Source organism: Conger conger, chromosome 4 (genome assembly GCF_963514075.1).
Source record: "Conger conger chromosome 4, fConCon1.1, whole genome shotgun sequence".
NCBI lineage: Eukaryota > Metazoa > Chordata > Actinopteri > Anguilliformes > Congridae > Conger > Conger conger.
This window is the reverse complement of record NC_083763.1, coordinates 57,049,861-57,069,886: the sequence shown is the minus strand read 5'-3', so window position 1 is coordinate 57,069,886 and position 20,026 is coordinate 57,049,861. Positions and strand designations below refer to the sequence as shown.

The 20,026-nt window shown below is 39.6% G+C and overlaps 2 protein-coding genes across 7 annotated transcripts; one reads left to right on the top strand and one right to left on the bottom strand.

Moving 5' to 3' along the window:
• Positions 1–170: 170 nt before the first annotated feature.
• On the bottom strand, positions 171–9,587 carry lrrc40 (leucine rich repeat containing 40). The gene is made up of 15 exons (XM_061238144.1): positions 9,158–9,587; positions 8,394–8,575; positions 8,064–8,137; positions 7,758–7,887; positions 7,385–7,508; positions 6,544–6,686; positions 6,004–6,176; positions 5,601–5,691; positions 4,951–4,996; positions 3,225–3,333; positions 3,024–3,131; positions 2,350–2,460; positions 1,854–1,931; positions 1,558–1,743; positions 171–1,413 (listed from the first exon to the last, which is right to left on the bottom strand). The coding sequence occupies exons 1-15, from the start codon at positions 9,300–9,302 to the stop codon at positions 1,308–1,310; spliced, it is 1,806 nt and encodes a 601-aa protein (XP_061094128.1). The 5' UTR covers positions 9,303–9,587; the 3' UTR covers positions 171–1,307.
• Positions 9,588–11,100: 1,513 nt separating this feature from the next.
• Positions 11,101–19,824, top strand: LOC133126209 (serine/arginine-rich splicing factor 11-like). Of its 6 annotated transcripts, XM_061238168.1 has the most exons (14): positions 11,315–11,440; positions 12,569–12,600; positions 12,875–13,008; positions 14,428–15,493; positions 15,799–15,891; positions 16,002–16,051; positions 16,306–16,439; positions 17,151–17,238; positions 17,346–17,465; positions 17,566–17,655; positions 17,838–17,927; positions 18,007–18,190; positions 18,445–18,501; positions 18,754–19,824. In XM_061238168.1, exons 4-14 carry the CDS (start codon positions 15,446–15,448, stop codon positions 18,946–18,948), a joined length of 1,149 nt encoding a protein of 382 aa, XP_061094152.1. In that variant the 5' UTR covers positions 11,315–11,440; positions 12,569–12,600; positions 12,875–13,008; positions 14,428–15,445; the 3' UTR covers positions 18,949–19,824. The 6 variants fall into 6 exon arrangements, with proteins under 6 accessions (XP_061094150.1, XP_061094149.1, XP_061094146.1 ...); XM_061238162.1 differs by lacking the exon at positions 12,569–12,600 and having other exon boundaries at positions 11,102–11,440; positions 15,384–15,493; XM_061238164.1 differs by lacking the exon at positions 12,569–12,600 and having other exon boundaries at positions 11,103–11,440; positions 15,384–15,493; positions 17,151–17,232.
• Positions 19,825–20,026: the final 202 nt, after the last annotated feature.

Sequence of the window (20,026 nt, the reverse complement as noted above, 5' to 3'; positions counted from 1 at the left end):
CTGGTCTCTGTGCGCAGCAATGAACTGTGTATAAATATTTCTGATATGCGCTAATGTAAATCTATGTATTCTACAATTGCCAGTGGAAATGAGGAAATTAGTCTGAATCCAGTTTTTCTAGTAGTGTGCAAAATCAACTTTGTTCTAATACTGTAATAACCTGAAATGCATTGAATTAGAAATTCATTTTTATTGGTGTCATATACTGGCACCCCAGATCATGTCACATTCCAACATTCTCAGAACAAATAACAGCTATGAGTATGAAATTGGTACAGTGCATTTTGGCACCATTCTATTTTTAAATTTATTTATTTATTTATTTTTTTACAAGTGTTTCTGTGTTCATGAAAGTGGTACATTAAAAATCAAGCCATTTTTATGTTCTAACATATTGTACGCATATCAAAAATGACTTGCGGTAAGAAGTGGATGGTAAAGCTGAACAGTTAGAAAAAGTGTCACAATTAGATGTTCTATATTATTATATTTTATAATCTCAAATAGTGCAGCTCAGTAAAAATCAATGCAACACATTAGTAGAAAAAGTTGTAATAGTACAAAATAATGGAGGGGAGCCATTAATGGTTGTCCCACGAGAAAGGATTGCCAGCATAAAAGCAGCATTATTTATGGAGTGAAGTCTGTGCCAAAAGTAGAGGACTCTTAATTTCACCCTTTTCATTTTTATAGCTCAGCTTCTTGAATGCACAAAGTGAAATGCAACCCCTAAATTGGCCAATAAAAAACTTTGACTGAAAATTCAGATTCAGCTACCTTTGGCACCATTTTTAGTTTGCTAACTTTCAGGAATCTTTTTGGTAAACTGTTATATGTATTTGCCACCAAATACATATAACAAAACCAAAGTATTTTGCTAATGTCACAAGACCGCTCACCTGCCCACTTTCACATAAATAATATATTAGAAAGACAGTTGTGACATTATAAAGTAAGGGCTGTCAGAAGTCATTCTTGGTAGCTTTGTCCTTACACCTTCAGAGCAAGGGCAGTCTGTATGTGCTTAAAGTGTTGAGTGATTCGTGAAGCTTGTACTTGGACACAGCTTTTGCAAGATTCTTGACAATTTAATGTACCACTAACATTTTTATCCCAAATTATTGACAGGCACAACACGAGCAACCAGTGTAGCAATGAAAGTATTTTGACACATTTAGATCACAGTGAATCAAAACCATCCAACCCAACATCACTTGGGAGAAAGCTGGTTGAGAGATATTATATTTAGAATATGCACTGTGCCATTAGATTGTTGGTCAGAGGTTTGGTGTTCTTCGGCTCTTCAGTTAAGTAGGAATTCTACCTCTGAGGTATTCAAGGACAGCGTCTGTTCCTTTGGCCAAGATCGCTGCCCTGGGATTGCGGAAAGGGTTTCCATCAAGCATGAGGGCCCTGTGGAAGTCCGGGAAGAAGCTGTCAGTGAAGGAGGAAGCATCGTCCTACACGACCCCTTTAAGTACACGCATCCTTCCCACCTCTATCTCCTCACACTGCTGTGGACAGCTGCAGGACGGAGCAGTACAGAGCCGTTCCTACCTCAAGCTGGTGCAGTTGCCCAGCTCCGGGGGCACTTGCATGATGTCGTTGTTCTGCAGGTCCAGGGAGGATAGCTTCTCCAAGCCCTTTAGCTGGGCTGGGTCAATGCTGCCCACCTGGTTGTTGCACATTAAAATGGCCTCAAGGTTTTCGAGCCTGTACAGCACATCTGGAAACACCTTAAACCTGTAATATTAAATCTGTTGTTTAATAACAATATTGTTGATTTGCACAGTGAAATAAACTAGGGTCAACCTGCTATGCAAATGAATTACTCAATACTGTAGGCTCCCCACCTGTTGAAAGACAGTATGATGGTCCGCAGTTTTGTCAAGGCCTCTAGTTCCAAAGGCAGTGATGTCAAAAGATTGTTCCTAAAGTAAGAGTAACAAAGGACAGTATATAGATTATACTTTATTTGACATGACTGCATTTCAGAGTGTCCGTCTCATTTCTGTGTAATACATTCTCCTTGAGCAAAGTACTTAACCTGAATTGGCTCAGTAAAGATATTCTGCTGCATAAATGGATTATAGGTGTAAAAAAGAAGAAAGAAAATTGTAATGTGTGCAAGCTGTTCTGGATAAAAGGGTCAGCTAAATGTCAAAATCCATAGCTATGGGTGTAAAAAACCCAAGCATGTGGAAACTAAGGCTGGGCGAGAAACCATATTGACAGTTACCAAATATATTTTCTAAATGTAGTAACAATCATTGCTGCCGTGCGGCCCTTGGTCCTGAATTGAGATCAATGCTCTGTATGCTGCGAGATCTGGCACTGTTTGCACTATACCTCAAGTCTATCTGCAGCAGACACTTCAGCACAGAGAAATCTGCTGGGATGCTGGTCAGCTTGTTGCAGCCCAGGTTAATGTCAGTGAGGGTGTCCTTCAGCTCCATGATCCTGAAATCAAAGGGGGCCCCATTAACACACAAAGCATCATCATATACAATTTTACTGAGTAAAATGTGACCATCTATTGAGTCTCCTGATGAACAATAAATGCTTTAATTTAAGTGGATGACCAAGTTGGCTATTTCAACGTACTGTATGTTGTACAAATGAGTTGTTTTTACAGCATCGCAAAAATATCTTCAAAAACAATGTAAAGAAAGTCACAAAAATGTATTCCTCGAAGAAGAAAAAATAACTATAGTGACCTGCCTACACTCATGGTGAGTACCTCTTCTGAATGAGGCTATAGTTAGAGTATGGTAACATATTGTATATATGACAGACCTGTAGAACTTGGCTTCACTGCTAAAATGTTTCATTTTTGTAGTTTCCTCAGGAGCCAGACATTTGCCTTGTAGCTGCAGTTATAACTCAGAGTCTTGCTACCAGCTGATTCTCATCACAAGGTCTTGACTAATTTGCACAGGAACGAGAGCGATTAAGCAGTGCGAAGTTCTCTGAAAGTTCAAGGGCAAGGGCGTGCGGTTATACGCAACAACAGAACTGGATACCTGGGTGGCAGTGCAGTCAGGAGATTCTTGCTGAAGTTCACAGAGGTAACGGGGCTAGAGTCAACCACGTCAAACACCTCATCGGGGATGGATGCTTCCTGTTTCTCACTAAGGAGATGAAAATTAACAAAACATTTGAACCTCCACAAGAAAGGTGCCAGGAAAATTTGCCATGTAATAATGCAAACGTTAAATATGCACCTGTAGTTTAAGGCCTTCAGAGTCTTAATGGCATGTACGTTGATCGTGGCTTGACTGGGAAGAGTCATTGCAGTGTTGGGGGCATCTTTGAAGGGATCACCTGGGGCTTCTATATTTGAAAATGAATTGGAAAACCTTTAAAAGGCCCAGAGAGAGCTGCCGTTTTCTGCTTATTTCACAAATGCACTATTGAGCTAAATTACAATGGTGGTTTTCTCACCTTTTTCAGTACTGTGGTTATAATCATTTAAGATTTAAGTCATTTTATGTTTAAAGGTGGAACTTAGGGCGGCTAAGGGCCAAATGCCTGGAGGTTCGCTGTAGACTTAAAGGTACAATTGGTAATTTCTGACTTATTCCTCTCAAACGGTCAAGAGAGGAATTGCAGCAACAAACGCCCTCAAACCACAACACTGTCCCTCCCCCTTCTCTGAATGCGCCGACGTTGAAACATTGACACTTGTTTACACACATAGACATAATCTATGGAAACAGTTGAACTCGTTTACAGATGGTTCACAGCAGTGCACCAACATTACATGTTCATTCCGATTACCAGGCAAGTGATGTCACTGCTTGACAACTGCCTTGCTAGGAGGCAGGGTCTAATGAATATAAGGCAATCTCTCAGTGCTGCAGAATAGGAGAACGGACCTGAAACAATATTAGCACAGTGACCACATCTTGACAGTCAGGGTGATGTTGCTAGGAAGAGCAATGCAGCTAGATATTCCATCTCACCAAGGGACCTGGCCTTTTGACAATGAGGTAATACTGCGGCACTGCAAAGACCAGGCTTTGGTTCCCACATCTGGCAAGTAAGCCCTTTAACTCCTCAAAAATCCAATATGATTACATATTGATTGCCCTTCTGTTGTGACTGCTGGTTCAACAAGAGAATTTTCTTTTCTCTCTCTTTATTTAGATCCAGTATGGAGTTGAGAAAGAAACTCATAACAGAGTTGGCAGGAATTAAATCTGGAAAGTCATACATTGGCAGAACCTCCTACCTATACTACACGGAAGGATTACCATTTTCACGAGTTCATATTGAAATATATGTCCTCAGACGTCAAGGCCCTTTGGTACAACTTAGTATGGTCACACAATAAAGCCAAACTGGAATTGCAGGCTTAAATTCTAACAAGCCATTTGGCCTATTCTGCCTTTTCTCTGAGCCCAAATATGCTCCTCTAGGCTGCTAGCCAACATTACATGGAATAAACACCTTTAAAACTAAGCCAATGCTGAAATGTACTTAGCACACTTACTGAATGTCATATAAAATGTTTTGCACGTCACAAGCAGTTTTGTTATAAACTGGCAAACCTGTCTCCCGTGTATGGTTAAGTAATATCTGGATTGACACATTTAGCTACCTACCAGTGTGAACTGATTGCTGTTTTACGTTATCTGTTAATAACAATAAGGTTTGATAATGTTCCCGTTTCAACAATATTTAGGTGCATGATGATCTGACCTTTGGTCGTCATACGATTTGTGTTGAAAGGGAAAGAATATCATTTGGATATTTTACTCCCAAAGCTAAGCAGAGATAGTTTTGTGGCCAGCAAACATTAAAAACTGAAAGCATGCATTTGTAAAAACTAGCTGGCAGCAAATGAGTTGATGAGTAGGCAAAGTATTCAAGTAGGTGCTGTTAAGTAGACACAGGATAGCATGAATTAATATAAACATCACATAAAATTGATCTTCACTGCTGTACCTTCAATGCGACTCCTCAAATACTTCAGAAGTTCATTGGTGCCTTTCTGTAAATAGAATAGGGGGGAAATTATCATCATCCAAAAATGTATTCCATTTTCCACAGATGGCTCATCTGCTGTTCCGACTGCACAAGATATTTCACTTCAGTACAACACAACTATTTACGGAGCCCCCCTGGTCACTCTAGGCAAATATATATATATTTAAACGTGGAAATCTGTGTTTTGCAATCCCTGATTTTCAGTTTGGCAATGCGTCTCCTCATTTTTGCACCCTCGGTTAAGTAAACCATGCGCTCAGAAATGCGCTTTCTATTGCCTTAAAAAATAAGATCTGGAAAAAGGACACTTATTATTTTATATTAGTCATTTAGTAGACACTCTTATTCAGAGCGACATACAATAAAGTGCAAATCAGAACCAGGGACAAGTGTGCTCAAGACCCTAGTGGAAAGTACAGTTCCAAGTCCTAGAGTGATCACATAGATAATAACTTCAACCCTTGAAGAATAAATCAACTTTCCAAGTAACATACCACGGTTGGCAGCTAGAATAAAGCTCTGCAAAATAACTTGTGTAAAAGCAAAGTGAAATATCCCTTTAAGAATTAGAAGACAGTTGGTTGGACAAATATCACGTATTTACCTACCGTAAGGAGGTCCCTACGGATTGCCCTCAGAGGATTGCCTTCCAGAGACAGGATCTTCAGCTTGGGCATGTTGCCAAGGGCACATGGGAGGCTGAGTAATGCAGTAAGCAGAAAACCACAAAGACTTGAACAACACATCACTCTCGTACTTAAAATAAAGCAGGTTCGTCACTTAAACTTATTTCTGCTCATCTAAGCACATAATTAATGTAGATAATATGAAGAATTGTAAAAATAAATAAGGGTCTTTTTCGCTTTATTTTCAGATATTACATTTTAAAGTCATCAAGTTTTCAATGACTCAAAATTATAGAAAAGAATGACAAATGCACAGTACATATGTATACCTAAGACATTTAAATTATTTCAAATTTGTTATCATGTAGTTTCATTGCAGAAATACCTGCTTATGTCATTGTTGACTAGATCAAGACGCTCCAAGTCTTTGAGTAGGGTAATGTCATCAGGCAGGGTTTTCACCTTATTGTCCCTCAACTCCAAGACACTCAGAGCACTGAGGTGACTGAGATGTTCTGCCCCCAGAACCTCAATCCGATTGTTTCCAAGGTGTAGCTCCTGACATAAGAGACTCAAAAGTGATTCATTGGCTTTCAAAAACCTAATTACTTCATTTCCGCTTATGAACATAATCAGAACTTAATCACATAAAATAAAATAATGTTAGCCGGGTACATTTGCAACTGTTACATAAATGATCAGTAGTGAATAGCAAGATATATGGCATACATATTGTTTTCACACCTTGTAACATCTACAACAGTATCAGACCATAAACGGTTATGGGTATGCACTTTGTTGTACGTCGCTCTGGATAAGAGCGTCTGCCAAATGCCAATAATGTAATGTAATAAATGCAAGATGTCACAGGAGTTTCAACTAAGGACAAAACTATTGATTAGGACGCTTGATATCCATGACATACCTTAAGAGTTTGGCAGGATGGGAACTCAGGGAGGCAGGACAGTTTGTTGTGACGCAGGTAAAGCTGTTCCAGGGAGGCCATGTTAGCCAAGACAGGCGGAACACTTTCCAGCTGATTGCGGGTGCAGTCCAGCAGCTTCAAGCCTACAGGATTTCACTGCATCAAACTGGGGTTACAAGTAAGGCAAGCTCTGTATGGCCGCAAACGGAAACGCTTGCAATAAATTATCGCCGTGTTTTTAGCTGCTGGGACAAAATATTGCTCTTCAGACATATTGATAGCAAACAAATCATCACACTGTCTTGCGACAAATCGACCCTTAAACTTGGTACCAACTGAAATGTTGGTTTTCTGCCACATTTTAAAAAAATAAATAAAAAACAGAAATGTATCTTAAATGTATTATTTCATTTTCAGAGCAATATTGTTCCACTCTACTGTTTGTGGCAACTTCCGAGTCAACATCTGAATTCCACTAAGAGAGGTCCATGATGATTTGGATAGAATTTGAAACATAACATGTTATATTTAGATCCAATGCACACATCATTGCTGCAAGCCATTCATTCATTCTTCTGATATCTTGCATGTGAGAGGTTTTCTGTGCGCTTTCCATGTAATGTCAAATGAACTTTAGGTACCTTAGATCCTGTTTTCTGTCTGTTGCTTTGTTGCTGATCTAAGTGCACCACATAGCACCAAACACAAATTGGCGTGAGCCAAATACTAAAGTTTAGTATTTGTCACATGCACTTCCAGTAAACACTGATTTAATATACAAAGGCAAGGCACATTCACACTCCACCTTTCTACTGCAGTCCTGTATGTTCTGAGGACTTACTTTTCAAGCCGCTGATTCCATGGGGGAGGCTCTTTAGTTTGTTGTAAGACACGTTGAGCTTCACAAGGTGAGTGAGATTGCCCAAACTTTCAGGGAGAGTTGTCATCTCATTGTTGGAAAGATCCTTTAATCCACACAATAATAGATTATATGGTTTTATCCAATCTCTTATAATCAATTTACATGTCATGAGAGTACCCTAATTACAATTATAATATCAATATTCAAAGAATGAACATACAGCACCATTACTCTAATTTCACTGATTGATTAGGATTGAGATCCAAATCAAGTGCAAGACGCAATGAAACTCAAGTGGTCAACAATGGTAAATGGTAAATGCATGACTATTGCAACAATGCATGAAACTCACAATATCATCCAACATTTCCAGCTGACCCACTCCATCTGGAAGTTCTTCCAGCAGATTCTGCTGCAACTGCAAAGTTCTGAGGTTCTTCAGAAGCCACAACTCCTCAGGTAGCTCCTTCAGCTTATTATGGCTGCAGACAGATAACAAGGAAAATACACTTTAAAGATTAAATGATTTTGAAAAAAACTGAGGATAAATAAAATAAAATAAAATAAGGAAGGCACTCAGTTATATTGCCTCCAAAAGGCCATGTACACTAGTTCAGATATGTGCCAGCTAGGAAGGATAATGGAATTCCTAAAATACCTCAGATTTAGCTTTTGAAGGTTCTCCAGCTCTCCAATTGATTTTGGTAGAGTAGTAAGTTTGTTGTCATGGACCTTGAAAAAATTTGGACAAAGTAAAATAAATTACGTCTGGTGGTCATGTAGTTTATAATAATAGCAAAAATAATATTTGTTGCAGCGATGCTCAACATTAGTATGATACATTTAGTATCTTACATTATCTGTGGCAGATGAACATGAGTATAACCATGCAGAATATTTAGCGAAACATGCTAAGAGGACATATATGATGTACCATGCTCAAGGGTACACTTCAAAACAACGGCAAATAACGTAACCTCATACCCACATCTAAAACAACAAGAGCAGGCAAAAGTCTGACATCCTCTGACAGAACGTCCAACTTGTTTGAAGACAGCAGCAACTTTGTTAGATCCGTCTGCTCCCACCAGCGGTCGCTGGCTCCAAAAGATAGGTTCTGCTGCGCTTCCTCTGGTGTATCAACATTCAGTCTCCATACGCTCTGTGGCACTAAATGAAATGCAGGATATCAGTTTGCTAATGTAGATCATATAAATTATAACTTATAGGAAATGTATACCGTTGATGTAGCTAATTGATCTGTGTGAACAGTCGCCTCAGACAATCAAGGGGAAGTAGATTATCTAGATATATAAAATCGGTGATTGCCTACCAATTCCTAACGTAACGTTAACTTTAAACTTTAGCTAGATAGCCACTGTCTCGTCATGTTATAACTTTAACGGTCTATGTGGGCGGACAGCTTTTCTTGCGGCTAAAATGGTCCAGATGATCTAGCTAGCTACTTAAATTAATTCGCCAACACGTTAGCCTAATAGCTAGCTATATTATTTAACGTTAGGTTCCAGCTAAAACTAAAAAAAATAACAAGTCTTATATATCGTTCACTTAGCGCAACTTATCTAGCTAACTAGAATCTTACTATTCCATATCATTTAGCTAGCTAACGTTAGCAACATGTGTATACGCTGGTTAGATTCTGTAACTGTATGAGCTTGCTGTAATTAGTTACCAGTTAGTTAGCTCGTACGCTACACCGTCCTGTTGGACATACGTTTTAAACCACCTTACCTTCAGTCAAACCTCGCCCAGAGAGATTGAGTTGACCACTACTTCTTGCTGCATTCAATAACCCACGGGGCACCGGAGATTCTTGTGTTTGCGTTTTAAATCCAGCCCTAGAATCAATTTTGCCATTTCTTTTGAACCGAGACATCACGGCTATCTACCTGACTAGCTAATGTCTGACTACTACTGTTAACGTTATGTGGAATGGCAGCGTTTGTAGTTTGTACTAGTTTGAACCACTAAGTATGTTCGAACTACGAATATCTGTAATTAAATTCATGCTATGTTAAATTAATGTTATAGCCATCATTATCCAGCTAGGTTGTCCGAATTGTCAAAATAACTAGCTAGAGAAATAGCCACATTTGAAAAACGACCGTGCCGTTGCAAAGGCGTCACACTGCGTAACGTTCTACGCAAAGTCGTAGATCAGTATAAGCTGTGGAGTGGCCGTGGCTTGTACAGTCTTTGCGCCGAATCAGTCATCCTCTTGATGTAATATCATGGAAGGAGAATAACTTCATGCAATTAAAGTGAGGAGTGGGGGGAGGGAGTGGCTCGATTAGTCGATCTGCACACCAAATTACTGATTTCAAATGTATGCTGAGTTACACACAATTTTAATCACAAGCTAACAGCAACATATAATGCGGTCGGATTCCATAAGAGCCCACAAGAAGAATAAGTATCTGTTAGGCTGGGTTCAGTTTTTACTGTATTCATTTTAGCCTGTTAGATAGCCTTAACATTGCCATTGATTATGATTGTAGTTGTTATTGCAAAAAATATAATTTATTCATTTTCTAAAGCTGAATTTGCAGTAACATGAGTTGTTCAATGCACACAAGTAAACGTCCATACTAGTACACATAGCCTACTAGATTACATCATGAAATTCATGAGTACTTTTACGCCTTTATTTTACCACCATAATCAGTCGCCACGGTCTGTGTGTACATGTGAAAAATGTCTGGGCATAGCTGATAAATCATATCCTCATTGTAGAACAATGCTCTGCTGCTACTTTTTCTTATTGTATGATATTCATGCACCTGCAAAACATCTAGATTTTTGCCATAGACTGTACACACAAAATAGAATAACTGACTCATACAAATAATAATAATCGATCACATCATAGCCTATGCATCATCACCAGGAAGGAGTGGCAGCTGTTTAAGATGCTCATATTATGGGAAAAACCCTTGATGATATTTGTGACATGTGTCTTTAAAATTAAATTGCTTTGGAATTAAACATTGATGAGTAGTGTGATATGCATATTTTTTTGGCATATTTTCACGAGCATTGTATTACCATTGCAATAAATGCCAAACAAATGCCTTCTCCTGCCCATGTTTATTATCTCTGTCATGTACCCTTTGTTTTCCCAGACCCAGCTATTTCCTGCTCTTTCCTCCCAGTTCCCATATTTTCCCATATGTTGCCTCTGCATATGACGTTATTCTGAGCTCTAGTCCGTTCAACCTCACATTCCATCTTCCTCCTTTTCATGGTTACATCCGCAGTGCAAACATACAGCCTGTTCTTTTGCTTGTACAGCCATCTTTCCCAACCTCCTACACCCGTGCACCCCTCTGCTACTTTCTTGGTTTCCCTCTCTGATATTCTATAATCACAATGGCTCCCCTTGATACCCTTACTGCTTTCACGTCCGATTTCCTTCTTTACAAATCTTCCCACTTCACTAAATACATGGTTCGCTACAACAGTTCCATTCACTTTCATTTCGATTAGAAATATCCCTTCCTCGTTTATTTTATTTTATTTACTGCACCGCCTCCTAACACGCATATGTTTTGAAAGAAACAAAAACAATAAAACAATCCGTCCAAAAAATTCTAAATCTCGCGCCTTCATCCCTCTTCTCGTCTCTGGTAGCTGTCGCTGCAAAACCTCTATACCACGCATGCGCGGTGACCAGGGACTTGTGGGAAAGTCGACCAAGACAAAACTGTAGCGTTAGCCAACTAGCTACATGGCGGAGAGTAGGGAAGGAATTGATTGTTTGAGCTAAAACTTTTCAAATAACATAATTTTTTCAAGATATCCTTTTAAAAATAAGAAGGTTAGACACGGGTAGAGTGTTCCTGTGTTTTTTTCTTCGTTTTAAATAGCTAAAGCAGGTTAGATTTCGGGAAAAATGAATTCAAACACGAATGTAATACAAGTGACGAACGTGTCTCCCAGCACAACATCGGAGCAGATGAGAACACTCTTCGGATTCTTAGGGAAAATCGAAGAATTAAAATTATTTCCACCTGAGTAAGTAAAATAAAACGTTGAATATACATAGCTTTCTAGATGTAGATAATGGTTCTGCCGACAGCAAAATGGATTGCCTAGTGCGGTGGCTAAGTTAGCTTCTTATCCGTCATAAGATGACTGACGGGATGTAAAAGGAAAATTTGACTCGGGCCTTTTTGGCCTTCTCGTATTTCAAAACCCGAGCTCGCTAGCTAACGTTAGACCGCTAGGGCCGCGAAAGCTTGGTAGCTTGCTAGCTGTTGGGTCTTGCTAGCTGTTAGCTTTAATAGGCTAGTCTAGCTGATTTTAGCGGTTCTGTGGGCTCCCGCACAGCAGAAGTGTTGCATTAGATCGAGGTTGCTAGCTTGCTAACGTTCGGTAACTTAGCTACGTAGATTGTTTTTTTCTATTGAAATCAGAATGGGTGACACGGAATGCGGACAAACTGTTGTGCATAGCCAAGGTTAGCTGATTGTCTAGCGACTTGGCTAGCTACCGTTTGCAAGCGACATATTTAGCTACGTTAACTATGGCTCGAGGTTAGAATCGGTTCCATGGACCTTACGTTAGCTAACCAACTTAACTAGTTTCATAGCCTGCAAGCGAAGTTAGTCGGAGAACCTTCTACGGAGTTAGCAAAAAAGCCAAAGCAACCACCTTGGTTAGCATTCGCGTCTCGCTGGATCGTTTGCCGCGGGCACTGCTGGTTGTACAAAATTTCGTTTAGTCGTTTGCTAAGCATTCTTTCTAGCTAGGCTAATACTAATGCTAATAACATTTACATAGTTGGCTAGCTAGCTACAATCCGTACGTAACGATTGGTTTCTAGCTAGATAGCTTCAGAAATGGCGAACGATGGAACTATCTATTAGCTAAACATTTAACTTACCAGGCAGCGTGGTGGAGAGCAAGCCGGTGCTAGCTAACTAACTACGTTGATGAATACAATGTACGCCAACAGTTACATAGCTAGCACATTGCATGTACACCCGTACAGGAAAATCATTGAACAGCTTAACTCACGTTCCACATAAAATGAAAGCAGTTAATTGGGGGAATGCATAATTATGTGCAGTTAGTAAGCCAAAAGATTAACTTAACGTATATGTTCTGTGCTTTTGCTGTTTTTCACCTGTCGAATAACAGCCGGCTGCACCTCATAGCAACTGCATTTAAAGGTAGGAGGCACGAGACATCCTCCCTTGGCGCTTTTTTTTGGCAAAGGCAAGACGGTTCAGCTGGCGTTTGCAGAGTTGATCTTTTTACGCCTGCTCCAATTTCAAGATCAATATAAACTCGACAATAAGATCAAGAGACATCAACAGAGCATGGCCAGAGAATTTGAACTACTTGTCTAGAAAAGAGTCGAATCTTCTAGTAATAGTTGATTGGATTTTTAAAGCTGTAAACTTGTCTGTATTTCTTGCACAACCAGTTTATATTTTCTTCCAGTGACTCTCCCTTGCCAGTGACTTCACGTGTCTGTTTTGTAAAGTTCCTTGAATCTGAATCTGTGGGAGTGTCTCAGCATTTGACAAACACAGTCTTCGTGGACAGAGCCTTGATAGTCGTCCCGTTTGCTGAAGGTTTGTACACCGTTTTATCTTTATTTTATGATTGTCCCCTTGTACAACAGAACACAATTGATTTGCATGGCTAAGGAATCTCATAACATACCCTTGGTATACTGCAGGAAACACTTTTCCTTTAGGAATCTGCTTATGCATGTTTGTTATAAAGATTTACTGTGACAAACCATTTTTATTACTGTATCTGTTGTGCTGATCTGCACAGCAGGTTGCATTGATATGACATCCCATATAGCACATGAGGCGTGCGGTATCTTCATGCAAGAAGCCATTTTGAACTCCGTGCAGTATACCAAGGTCTGGATGAAGCTGGGATTGCTTTGAAGAAACGAGTGAGAGAAACTGGGCAGGGACACCGTAAAAGAGAGAATTAGACAGTTTTTATGTGTAACCATGCATTTCCCCTTTAGATTATTCCCTATTAAACTTTTCTCTCTGTTATTTGTGTGTGTGATTTTTATAGTGGAGAAGGCATTTGCAGAGCCCCCTCCTTGATGACTGAAAGTGGTCTTCTGCAGCCAACAGGGGATTGTAGACAATTACAAAAGGCCAGCAAGCATTCAAGCCCCCCTCTTTTTCCCCCCAGTGTAAACACTTAACTCCTCTGCTTTTTTGTTTTTAAGGGCTTTTTAGTCAGTGATTAATTGTAGCAGCTCGGTTATTTTCTGGGAAGATATTCATTATTGCAGTTTAGCCAGATCAATATAAAAAGGCAATTCTGGTGCATACTTTGTATGCTTAAAAATCTGAAGTAAAAGCTACAATTGACCAATTGTTGAAATGCTAAACTATATTGGTATACTATTAATTACATGAGGTAAATCTGGATTCAACCTTTGAAGTGGTTTGTACACTCAAAAAAAGAATGTGTGTATATTTGTATGTGTATATATATATATATATATATATATATATATATATATATATATATATATATATACATGCATACATACACACACGCACACAATTTTTAGATTAGATTAATTCAAGAATTATATATTTTATATACATAATATTGGCACGGTAAGAGACTGAGAGGGAGATGAAAGCATTGCATGGCAGGTTTTTGGGCTGGGATTACTAACTATCACTAAGTGCTACTTTTATTGCCCTAATTTGTTGGCAGCACCTCTTGTAGTCATGGTGATGATTCATTTGCTTCACTGGTCCTGGGATTTTCCTACTCTGTGAAATGTGCACTAGGGGAAAAATTGCACATTGTTGAGCTCTTTGCCAGTGTACATATTTGTGTTTTCTTCCCCCAAGAGCATATGGTCGGACCAAGTGATGTTTGCATTAACGAGGAGTAAGATTCTACATGCTGTAAATATCTTTATGAACCCACTCCTCATGACGCAAGCAGGGTCTAATACCTTTTTAACGGTGGTCTTTCTTTTTTGTTGTTGTGTTTTACAGTTCTTTTTCCTGGTTCAGCCAGTCCTATATACCAGGCCCTGCTGAAAATGCCACCCAACAGTTTTGTCTTCTGCAGCTAATCCTGTTTCTCAAGTGCCCTTTCTGCCCTTTCTGTGTTGTCTGTTTCTGTAAAGATGGCAGATTTTGTTTGAAGTGAAATTAATTTCAGATGTATGCATACCCATGGATCATCTCATAAGATTTCCCTTTATTTATTTTCCCTTCAGCATTGGGCACATAATTTGCTAATATAAGCAGGGCTTTTGCTGGTAGTAATCCTTGATGAGCACATACAGATTCCTGTGCTTTTATTTTTTTAAAGTGGGAAGGTGAAAAAGGTAAGCAACCAGGTGGCCTGTCAATAATTATACTGGCAGCTTGGAACAATAGTCACCAGCAAAAGCCCAGAGGAATAATTAAAAAGAAATGTCTAGGTTTTTTTTTTTTTTGGTTTTTTTTGTTTGTTTATGGTAAGTTAGACCATCAAAAGCAAACTGTACCATGCTGTTGACTCCGAAATCATAAACTCTTTTGTTTTGTGTATCTTGATTTTTCTGTGTGCTTTATAGCGAAGCAGCCGACGTGAGTCGCTTGTTCATAAAACGTCTTATGAAACTTGAGAGCACACCCCACTGGAGAACCGGCTGTGCTCGCTTACGTTTGGTTCATGACTTAAAAAACAAGTACAGGTGATAAAATCTTGGCAGTGTTAACCACAGTAGTGTGTATTGTGACATTTATCTCATTATGTTACAATAGTAAGTAGGGTAAGGGGAAAAAGTCTTTCAAATTTTCTGATTTCACAGAAAAAGGAAGCAGTATTGATATCAGTACAAATGTATTATTGCAAGACTTAGTATTCTGTCTAAGGAGCTGACTCCTTTTGTTTCTGGGTGTGTGTATTTTGTGACCGGTTTAAGATGGCACATTTTAATTGTTTGTTTGTTTTCCTGCAGGAGTTATTCCTGATGAGACTAAAGCTTTGTCTTTGCTGGCGCCAGCTAATGCTGTAGCGGGCATGTTGCCAGGCGGCGGCCTTCTGCCAACCCCAAATCCACTCGCGTCTGTAAGTTTAAGTAGAATCGGTTAAACATTTCCTTAATGCATCCTAAATACTATTTGTCACGATTAAGTGTTAATTTTTAGCTAGATTGAAACTACTATTTTATAACTAAGCTATTTGAATGTGATAAAAATATATATGTATGTATAGAGCTTGTGGGAAATCTTCTTGTTTAGAGCAATATGAATAGATTTATTCAGACCATTGCAGCAGGGAAAACTTAGCCAGGGCACATATCGTGAGGTGTTGAGCCAGTCCCTGGTATTTGAAACTTCAGCCATTGAATGAAATGAGTTGATGTGTTGCAGATGGGAGGTGTTCCTTTGTCTGCCATGGGAGGTCCCACACTGGATCCTGCTCTCGCTGCACTGGGTTTGCAAGGGGCCAACATGAATCCTCAGGTGTGTGGAAATCTTTGCAGTGCATTTTCAAGTATAGCCTCACATTGAGATGAAGTTAGCTGAAGTTAAGACATGGCAAATTAACTTCTGAACCAATATTGTCCCTACAGTCTCTCTCAGCTGATCAGCTCCTGAAGCTCATGCAATCTGTAGATCCAAAGTAAGTATGACTGCGTTTCTGATTCAGATTGCCCATGGCCATCAGGAAAAAAGGCTTCAGATATAAAATGGCAGATTAGCTGAACCTGAAATGAGTTGGTTATTAACTAGATATAGTGCAATGGCAATTCAAAATGCCTATAGAGAAATCCAAAAGCTGGGATGAGCTTGCACTTTGGTTTGAATTCTTCATGCAGTGTGTTCATTGACATTCCTAATTTGAACCTGTTTGGAATACATTTTTCTTTTGAACAGGCTGAATCATATGGCTGCAGGGCTGAATCTAAATCCTGGATTGAAAGGCGATGCCTCCAGTAAAGAGATTGAGGAGGCTATGAAGCGGGTCAGAGAAGCACAGTCATTGATCTCGGCTGCGATTGAGCCCGGAAGTGAGTTTTCTATCTTGCTGTCCCGCTAACTGTACTCACAGGGCCAAGAGCCCGGGTTGCAAGTGCTAATATGCAGTGTTCCACTTGTGTTGGGGTGGTTATTGATTGATTATGTGCTTTCAAGCGGTTATAAATACATGTGTTTTGCAAGGGCATGTACCCACTTATCTCTTGGCCACTTAGCCTAGTGCTTTTGCCATTAATGTGCATCTGTCATGTGATGTTTAGAGGCTTATATAAGACTTTTGCTCGTCTTATTTTTTTTTTCACGGTTTTCCTGATTGTCATAAGAATCATTACCGCCATGCTTCTGAATTCTTGTCTTTTTTTGCTGCTTTAATCACACCTGCTTGCAAAAATAAATCGTCACTGCTATCTATTGGGAGTTGCTCAGAAAGCCAATCAGCTGCAAGGCCATACAGCTTCTGTCATCCCGTAATGTTTTCTTTTTCCATCACGTGGAAGCTACAAGGCCTTGGTCTTCAACAGCCAATAGATATCACTGTTTTTCCCTGAAGCATTTCACATGGCCCCTGAGGTTTGGTTGTTTCCTACTGCATCTGGTATGAAAAAAAAGAAAGATGGAAGATCACCAATATGCCGCATGGCTGTGATTATTCTTACTATGCTTAAAAAACACTATTATAAGTGTCATGCAGCCCTAATATGGATATGCAGCCACACATCTGTAACAAGGCCATGTATTTGCAGATAAGAAAGATGACAAACGGAAACATTCAAGATCCAGGTCCCGCTCGAGGCGGCGGAGGTCTCGGTCTCGCTCCAGACACAGGTACAGGTACAGTGTTTTTATTTACATTCTCCAGGTGGGTCATGTGTCACTAACGGGGCTTTATTGAAACCTTTTTTGATGCCGAAAGTGTAATTGGCGACATGTTCCTGCAGGCGATCGAAGAGCCGATCCAGACGCAGGTCTCGTTCCAGGAGTAAAAGGCGTTCCAAAAGCCCTCGCAGGAGGAAGTCCCATTCTAAAGACAGGAGCAGACGTTCACGCAGCAAATCGAGGTGCGCTACCATCCCTTCAGTGGTCAAAACGGCTCAAATGGCCACTTCTCTATTTATTTTTTAAATGTGAGCGTCTTTGTAAAGGTTTTCTTCTCTAAAGGGATAGGAAGAAGGAGAAGGAGGTCAAGAAGCGCTCCAAAACTCCTCCAAAGAGCTACAGCACTGCCAGAAGGTCCCGAAGCATCAGCCGGTAAGTCTTTACTTCAATTGAATGCCTAGTTTTTCCTCCATTTTGCTCCGGTTATTTGTAGCAGTGTTTCCTGGATTTTCAGCTTCAGTCTTAAGAGTAAACCCTTTTGTGCTGCAGTGTAGGACACTGTTGGTCTGCGTGCTGCTTTATATAACGCTAATGTTTTATTCAACGTGTGACAGGAGGCGCAGGAGAAGCCGCAGTACAACCCGATCTCCCAAGAAGTCCAGGTCCCCGAAGAGAAAGGTCTCCAGGTCTCCCTCTCCTAGAAGGTATATTCAGTCCTCAATGGCGGTTTTAAAGTGCACTTGGGGTGGAGGGCGTGACCGTCTCATCTCCTGTTTTCCTCAGGCACAAGAAGGAGAAGAAGAAAGACAAGGAGAGAGAGCGGGAGCGCGACAGGGAAAGGAAAGAGGAGAAGGACAGAGGCAGGGACGAAAGGGAGCGCTCACCTACCAAAAAGAAGAAGAGCAAAGACAAGGACAGGGAAAAAGAGCGGGAAAAGAAGTCTGACACTGAGAAGGGAGATGTGAAGGTATGGGCTTTCAGTTGATGTTTAAAAATTCAGTTCCTCATGTGGCTAGTTCTTTTTGGAAATGGGTATATCAAAGTGCCATACAACGTGTCCTTTAGCTTCAAGTAAGACTGGATTTTAGTGGTAATAGTTGGTCGTAGAGAACTGTCATCTTGAATAAATTGTTCCTTTGCACTACCAAGAGCGTGCCATTATTTCTGCAGACCATATAGGTATTTAACAAAGCTTAATGTATAATTGTTTAATCAACACAGTGCTCTAAACACGGACTGTTGCAAGCAGAGATGACTAATAAGGCAGAAGTGAACCAGGTATGATGGGTTTTTGTTGTTTGCTATATTGTATTGAAAGGGTCTGCAGAAATACCAATATTGTACCAATACATTCTGCTGTACTTACTGGCCCATTAATCTCCATGTCGGTTTCTTTTATTGTCTATTCTTATTACCTTTTGAACCTGAAAATATTTGTTTAACCTGATGGACATATAGTCACTTATCTGTTTGACTTTAAATATATTGGTGGACATTTTGTGTTGAATTGCAGCCGGTTTCTTCCTGTAGGTAACCAGAGATTACGATGAGGAAGAACAGGGCTATGACAGTGAGAAGGAGAAGGAGGAGAAGACTCACACTGATCTGAGCGAATCCCCGAAGTCCAAGGAGCCTTCAGTGGAGAAGACCGAAGGGGCAGCGGTAAAGGAGTCCAAAGTCAATGGTGATGATCACCACGAGGAAGACATGGAAATGAGCGACTGATTGCATCCCCATGAATCTGCCATCCTCAAACCTTTTACTAGAACATGCATTGACACCATTCCACAAGCTTTCGTTTCTTTTTAAAAACCGCAGGAAATATGCTTTGTTGCTCCATAGAAGCTGGCAGGTTAAATGTAGTCTTAACTTTGGGGAGAAAAAAGAAAAAATATTAAAATGCTGTTTTTTTTTTTGTATTTAAACCGTTTGCATCTTTCCAGTACCAGTCAGATAGACCACGTAGGATTAGCCAGTTTATCTTAAGTAGGTGGAATGATCTGTGTGCATGTGAAAAGAGTTAAACTTCAATTGTTTGTAATAAAAAAAAATAAAAACTCTACAACAAAAATATCATTATAGGAACATGGTTTTAAGATTTCTTATTGCTGTAACTTTGTCAAGGGCCTATGATACTGATGAGCCCTGATACATGTTAAGCACAATTTATATTTTTGTGCTTCAAGTTATTCTGTACTACACTGAATGGTAGAGTAAACCTCAACTATTAAATTGCTTATGTAAATTTTAAAACCTTTTACTGTTGAGGAATTGGTCACTTGCATTGTCAAATACTGCATTTTATATTGAGCCTAATTACAGTTTGGATGCAACTTGCATTGATTCACAATGGTACTTTTCACTGAAAACTATCTGGTGGAGTATAAATTGCATTCATTGTCCTTGCTTCACCCAACCGTTAATATGGATTTGCCATTTATGGAGTCTTGTGATTGCTTTCCAACTTGCCATTTCTCGTAATATCCAGTAGGTTGAATTAAAATACTTTTTGTGGGTGTAAACGCTCCATGTCCCTGTAATATTTTGCGATGTTTTATTAGTGAAAATCTTTGATAATAAAACTTTTTGGGAAAACTTGAAGTATAGGTTTTGATTATTTTGTCAATTTAAACTGAAGCTAAGTGTTTCCATTGCCATTTTCTGAAAAAGGAAACTTGAAAATTGGATTGGGCCTTAGTTTAGGAAGTACTGTTTTAGCCTGTTCATAGCTCCTTTTGTTTTCTAAAACACTGATGTTTTAATTGAAATTATTTCATTGCCAAGAAATCCTGAAATCTGATGC

Bases quoted from the DNA above. Each gene is read 5' to 3' on its own strand.
- lrrc40 (XM_061238144.1), bottom strand. From the start codon at position 9,302: ATGTCTCGGTTCAAAAGAAATGGCAAAATTGATTCTAGGGCTGGATTT. The intron at 3,334-4,950 runs GTACAGCAGTGA...TTTCAAATATAG, and splicing joins TTTGAGGAGTCGCATTGAAG to AAGCCCCAGGTGATCCCTTC. The intron at 3,132-3,224 runs GTGCATATTTAA...TCATCTCCTTAG, and splicing joins CTGAAGGCCTTAAACTACAG to TGAGAAACAGGAAGCATCCA.
- LOC133126209 (XM_061238162.1), top strand. From the start codon at position 11,319: ATGAATTCAAACACGAATGTAATACAAGTGACGAACGTGTCTCCCAGC. The intron at 16,052-16,305 runs GTAAGTATGACT...TCTTTTGAACAG, and splicing joins ATGCAATCTGTAGATCCAAA to GCTGAATCATATGGCTGCAG. The intron at 17,928-18,006 runs GTATATTCAGTC...TGTTTTCCTCAG, and splicing joins AGGTCTCCCTCTCCTAGAAG to GCACAAGAAGGAGAAGAAGA.